This window comes from Erpetoichthys calabaricus, chromosome 2 (genome assembly GCF_900747795.2).
Source record: "Erpetoichthys calabaricus chromosome 2, fErpCal1.3, whole genome shotgun sequence".
Taxonomy (NCBI): Eukaryota; Metazoa; Chordata; class Cladistia; order Polypteriformes; family Polypteridae; genus Erpetoichthys; species Erpetoichthys calabaricus.
Genome location: NC_041395.2, coordinates 336,243,551 through 336,249,938, shown reverse-complemented (window position 1 = coordinate 336,249,938; position 6,388 = coordinate 336,243,551). Strand labels below are relative to the sequence as shown.

At 40.5% G+C, this 6,388-nt stretch overlaps 1 protein-coding gene across 1 annotated transcript in view; it reads right to left on the bottom strand.

Moving 5' to 3' along the window:
* Nucleotides 1-205: 205 nt before the first annotated feature.
* Nucleotides 206-6,388, bottom strand: part of lmo2 (LIM domain only 2 (rhombotin-like 1)) — a 40,473-nt gene continuing 34,290 nt past the window's right edge. Inside the window, exon 3 of the mRNA XM_028796052.2 lies at nucleotides 206-1,263. Coding sequence (XP_028651885.1) covers nucleotides 1,044-1,263 — 220 coding nt within the window. The 3' untranslated portion in view covers nucleotides 206-1,043. The remainder of the gene's footprint in view (nucleotides 1,264-6,388) is intronic.

Here is a 6,388-nt window from a genome sequence, read left to right as displayed (position 1 = left end):
GGAAAAAAGAAACTGAGAGATTAAATTTAATGCATTTTAAGAATTATATTTTATTACCTGTAAATATGAAATAAAAAGTAGTTAATACAAAAAAAAAAGTGAGCTTAATCCCAATGCCAACACAACGCTGTAGGGCTTCACGCGGCAGACTCAATGTGTTCTCCAGCCCCACCACCTCCACACTCACACACGCACACACAATTGCTCAAATAACCTCAACTTTTTCTTATTTGTCCATATTCAATTTATTAAAAAATAGGAAATGGATGATTTGACAAATTTTGCCTTTTTTGACTCATATTCTTCTAGGACAATCATAGGAAAAGAAAAGAAATGTATAGGAGCATAAACCAGCAGGGTGGACTTTATATGATTCAACCAGAATGAAAAATCCAGGATGGCCATCGTTTTAGCTGTAAATTAAATTGCACTGCTAGACGTCACAGTCACCAGGGGGGCATCACTCCTTCGCCACTGGACTGCAATGAATGAGGTGCCAAAGGATCACACCACCCACGGGCCAGCAGTCACCCTGGGAGATGTTTGTCTGTCTGCTTAGGTAAAACAGGGCAACATGGAGTTAACAACTTCTGAAGACAAACGCTGGTGTCCTGACTGGCAAGAAAAGATAATATATCAAAAGCCATATCTTTAAAAATAATCATTAAAAAAAATCCATAATAGTCATTGTATGAATATTAGAGTTGTTCTGGTCACAGGACCCCACAATTCCAAAGGACTCCATACCAATTGTGGGTAAACAGTGCCACCTAGAGGACACTCATCATACTTGCATGTGAACATTTCTGTTCATATTTCCATGTATCCAAAGTCTTAATTCCAGTCAGGAAGTGCTTGTGGCCGTGTATTTCTTTGCTCCATTCATCCTTTCGCTTTAAAGTTATTTTTGCAAGCTTGTAGAGTGCTTCCACTGCAAATGTCTAAATATCCTTTATTGACCAGTTCATTGTCCAGTGGAAGAAAACAAGGAGGAAGCAATGCAGTTAGGAGCACCTGAGGACCTCCATTTGCATTCCACGCTCTTAAAGCAGACCATTGACTTTAGTCCACTCGAAAATGTCTTGTTCACATACGATGTCTGAATTGATGAGCAGATAGCGGTCGCCCACACAGAAGTGCTTTTGGCAAGCGGCGCACTTGAAACATTCCAGGTGGTACACCTTGTCCCGCACCCGCATCGTCATCTCGAATGCTCGGATCCTTTTGTCGCAGGAGGCACAGAGTCCATCTTGTCCAAACAACCTGGAATGGAAAATACAGAGTTTTACATTAGAGTGACGGTCACCAAGCAGTCGTCCATCTTCTAAACCCACTGATTGCAAATGCAGGATCATAGGGCCAGCAAACAAACTAACATGACGCGCAATTTGCATAGAAGATGTGCGACTGGCCAACACATTCAGGGACATGAGGGAGACAAACCCAATGGCAGCAGGCGTACTTCAGGAGTTAGGGAGCAGGTGTGTTTTCAAAAGATCTCCAGAGCTACCCGGTTCCTCCCTGTGTGGATAGCGCTTTGAGTACTGAGAAAAGCGCTATATAAATGTAATGAATTATTATTATTAAAAGCATTTTGAATTCTAGCAGTTTTGATTTTTGATTTGATTTGATTTGATATACTTTGTTAATTTCCGAAAGGAAATTGTCTTTTCACTTGACCTTTTTTTGGGGGGGGGGGGGGGATTTTCAGGTTAAGAGCCTTGTTCAAGGGCCCAACAGAGTAGGATGAAACATTGGTACAGTATGTATAGTTAGAGATGGGGATTGTCAAACTGAAGGCCTATAGGTTGCGTCCAGCCTTTGGAACTTTTTTATGCAGCCCACTTCATCGGTATTCAAAACATGTTACATTTGGTCTGTGATGTCCGTTATTTTTCTTCAAAGACCCCCTTTAACCTCTTTAGCGTTAACCCCAAATGTGACCAAGACTTGGAAGTCTATGTAAGTACAGTGGAACCTCGGATCACGAACGTCTCGGAACACATACAAATCGGGTTATGACCAAAAAGTTTGCCAAACTTTTGCATCTGTTAACAACCACAAAATCAGGTGACGAACAAGTTAGTTTCCCTTCTGGTTCATACGCCGATGATTTCCGCACATGTTCAGTCTCTCCCTGTACATTGTTCTCGGTCAGACGTGTGTGCATTCGCTGTGAACTCTTTGTGCTCTATTTCGTGTGCTTTTGCATTAATTTTGCAATTAACCATGGCCTCTAAGCAAGTGAAGAGTGGTAGTGTTGGTGAGAAGAAAGGTTCGAAAAAAATTGAAATCGAATTAAAGAAAAAAATTATTGAAAAGTATGAGCGTGGCGTTCGTGTTACTGATCTTGTCGCCGAGTACAAGAAGTCAAAATCTACGATTTCGACTATTCTAAAGCAGAAAGAGGCCATTAAAGCAGCTGATGTTGCAAAAGGAGTTACAGTGTTAACCAAGCAGAGGCCTCAAATGCTGGAAGAGGTGGAAAAACTGTTGCTAGTGTGGTTGAACGAGAAGCAACTTGCAGGGGAGAGCGTAAGTGAGGCGATGTTACGCGAGAAAGCCAGGAAGATTCATGGCGATTTGCTGTAAAACTATCCTTCTACGAGTGACTAGTTCTTCCTCCTCACTTCCTTCATGCCAGAACTCGACTCATGCAAGGTTAGTTTTCTTGGTTGTTTATGGTTAGTTTTTGTATAAATTAAGGATTTTTCAAATTTTCATTTTTTTCCCCTGTGCTTAAAACTCATTAAAAAAAAGTGTTTACAGCGAGCGGTTCGTAAGGCTGTAGCATGAACTTGCAATGTTAGTTTTCTCTGTTCAAGGTTTTCTCAGTGTTATTCAATGTTTTTACATTTAGTTCACTATTACACTGTGCATTCTATGGTATAATTAACTATTTTTGTGCTTAAAAATCTTTAAAAAAATACAGTAATCCCTCCTCCATCGCGGGGGTTGCATTCCAGAGCCACCCGCGAAATAAGAAAATCCGCGAAGTAGAAACCATATGTTTATATGGTTATTTATATATTGTCGTGCTTGGGTCACAGATTTGCGCAGAACCACAGGAGGTTGTAGAGAGACAGGAACGTCATTCAAACACTGCAAACAAACATTTGTCTCTTTTTCAAAAGTTTAAACTGTGCTCCATGACAAGACAGAGATGACAGTTCAGTCTCACAATTAAAAGAATGCAAACATATCTTCCTCTTCAAAGGAGCAAACAAATCAATAGGGCTGTTTGCTTTTAAGTATGCGAAGCACCGCGGCACAAAGCTGTTGAAGGCGGCAGCTCACACCCCCTCCGTCAGGAGCAGAGAGAGAGAGATAAAAAAATCAATACGTGCCCTTCGTGCTTTTAAGTATGCGAAGCACCGTGCAGCATGTCGCTTCACGAAGCAGCTGCACAGAAGGTAGCCAACGTGAAGATAATCTTTCAGCATTTTTAGACGAGCGTCCGTATCGTCTAGGTGTGCGAACAGCCCCCCTGCTCAATCCCCTTATGTCAGGATCAGAAAAAGTCAGCGCAAGAGAGAGAGAGAGAGAGAGAGAGAAAAGTAAGCTGGGTAGCTTCTCAGCCATCTGCCAATAGCGTCCCTTGTATGAAATCAACTGGGCAAACCAACTGAGGAAGCATGTACCAGAAATTAAAAGACCCATTGTCCGCAGAAATCCGCGCACCAGCAAAAAATCCGCGATATATATTTAAATATGATTACATATAAAATCCGCGATAGAGTGAAGCCGCAAAAGGCGAAGCGCGATATAGCGAGGGATCACTGTATATATTTACATACAGTTTGTACGGTCCGGAACGGATTAATTGTATTTACATACAATCCTATGGGGGAAATTAGTTCAGGTCACGACCAAATCGGGTTGCAACCAGAGTTTTGGAACGAATTACGGTCGTGACCCGAGGTTCCACTGTATGATTAAACCCGAGTCAGACTCAGGGTGACGTGTAATGATCTGCTTTACAGTGTTAGCTTTGAATTACTCTCAAAAGAGCACAGTCATGGCCAAAAGTGTTGAAAATGACACAGATATTAATTTTCACAAAGTTTGCTGCCTCAGTTTTTATGATGGCAATTGGCATCTACTCCAGATTGTTATGAAGAGTGATCAGATGATATGAAATTAATTGCAAAGTCACCTCATTGCCATGAAAAATTAACTTAATCCCAATAAACCCATTTCCACTGCTGTTGTGAAGAAGGCTTCAGGGTGCCCAAGAAAGTCCAGGAAGCACCAGGAGCGTCACCTAAAGTTGACTCAGCTGCGGGCACCACCAGTGCAGAGCTTGCTCAGGAATGGCAGCAGGCAGGTGCGAGTGAGGTAAAGACTTTTGGAGGATGGCCTGGTGGGTGTCAAGAAGGACAGCAAAGAAGCCGAAATAAACATCAGGGACAGACTGATATCCTAGCCAACGACAGACTTGGTAGCTGACACCAAGCACCTCTGACTGAGTGACGATGACCGTGTCACTATGTACACTGACTGACTGAATGAATGAACCAGTATGCCCCCTACTGATCTGGAGAACCATTGCAAGTTTGTTCATGAACTGCACGACAAAAGACTCGCAGTACTGTACACTGAACTTGTTCATCGAAAGAATCACTTTGTGTAGCGAATTGCAGACAAGAGACTCGCAGTACATTGACTCACAGTTCAGTTCAATGATGATAGATGTATGGCACATTGCATCGGAAAGGACGGGATATAAAAGAAGGAAATTGTGGGGGAGTAAACCAAAACTGAAAATAATTTTATTTGGTCATATTTCAACGTTTTCACAGTTTTATCGTGATGTGTGCACTAGCCTAAGGGTCTATTTGTACGATTGCTTTTTTTTTTTTTAATTTATTGTTGAAATTTAACTTATTGTCAAAATTCAATAAAGAGAACTATTTTTTTATTGTTATTTTTTTGTTAAGTGTGAATTACTTATTTTGTTGCTTTCTTTTTATATTGTTTGTATTGTTTGGTGGTTAAAGTTGTTACACTGTCATGATACTATTCTAGATTTTAAACTAGAATATAGTTTGCTATTGTTTTTGAAATGAACAAATCAGTGATCCAAAGGTTTGAATCATTTTGGTGATCTGAACGAAATGAGTCAAATCACTACAAAGTATTATTTTGCACATCATTACTCGCTGGTGCTCACCAGCTCTAAGTGTCAATGCATTTTTGTTGTTTGCGTCGCTATAATAATGGTGCTGTCAAGCTGCATCCACCTGGCTATGAGTCGCCAGAGGTATTAGTTGGCATTCCATCATACAAATGAGCAGTTTAGTGCCAGCTGCAGGGGAGTTAATCAAAAGAGCAAGCTTGCCAACATCTCAAAATAATTCAATCTAATGCCGCAGCAGCAAGTGGTCCTAAGGATAGTGAACTACCTAAAACAGCCATGTGAAGACATTGGCACTTGCCACAGTGCTATGACATTCATAATGGCAGCAAATGACATCTTTAGGACTACATGATGATAACATGATTATCATCCGATCAAAATAATAAACATACAGAGTGTTTTTGGGCTTTTAGTGCTTTTGTGACCCTGTCCGATACTAACTATACAGTCAACAAGGGCAAGGAGTACTTGGGCTGTGTCAAGCTCATGGCTGCTATGATTTTTGTGCGCCACCAGATGTCACTGTTTTCAAAGCTTCAGATCTTTTTCCAGCACACAAACTGGAGAAGCCTTCAACAGCTACACAAGATGGCCCAAAAAATAATTTGCAATTCAAATGGACTAGAATAGCAAAAAATAAATGCCAGAAATCAATTCAAGGGCTCTAAAAATGCAAAATAAATGCTAGATCATTAGTTTGTTGAACAACTGCCTATAAAAAAAATCAAAAGGGAACAATTCCTAACATTAATAAAATGCACCTCCATTTCTTGACCATGATTACAATTAACATTTTGGCTCTGGTTAATGTGTGTTGACTGGTTTTTGAACTTCTGCCCAATTACTGGACTGCGATGTTTTTTTACACATATTGAGCTTTGGTTATTTGTTTCTTTACTTCTCGCTTGTTATTTTGATTACGACAGATTTCCCGATTCCAATTCCAGTCAGAACAATGTTGATTGATCAATAAAACATTTGTTAACTCCATATCTCCTTCTAAATGGAAGAATGAACAGATGGATGGATGAATGTGAAGATACTGTGATCTCATTATACTTCATGCTCTCCAGTGACAGTCGACAGCTCTATCAAATTGGAACTCCAGCTGGTGTTTCTAGTAATGGCATTTCAGGAACACATACGGGATCTCTCAATTGGCCAGCCTAATGGCTTAAAAAATGTGATGTATGCCATATTATCAAAATTTGACTTGATGTAGGCAGGCAGTGTGGAGTAGTGGCTAAG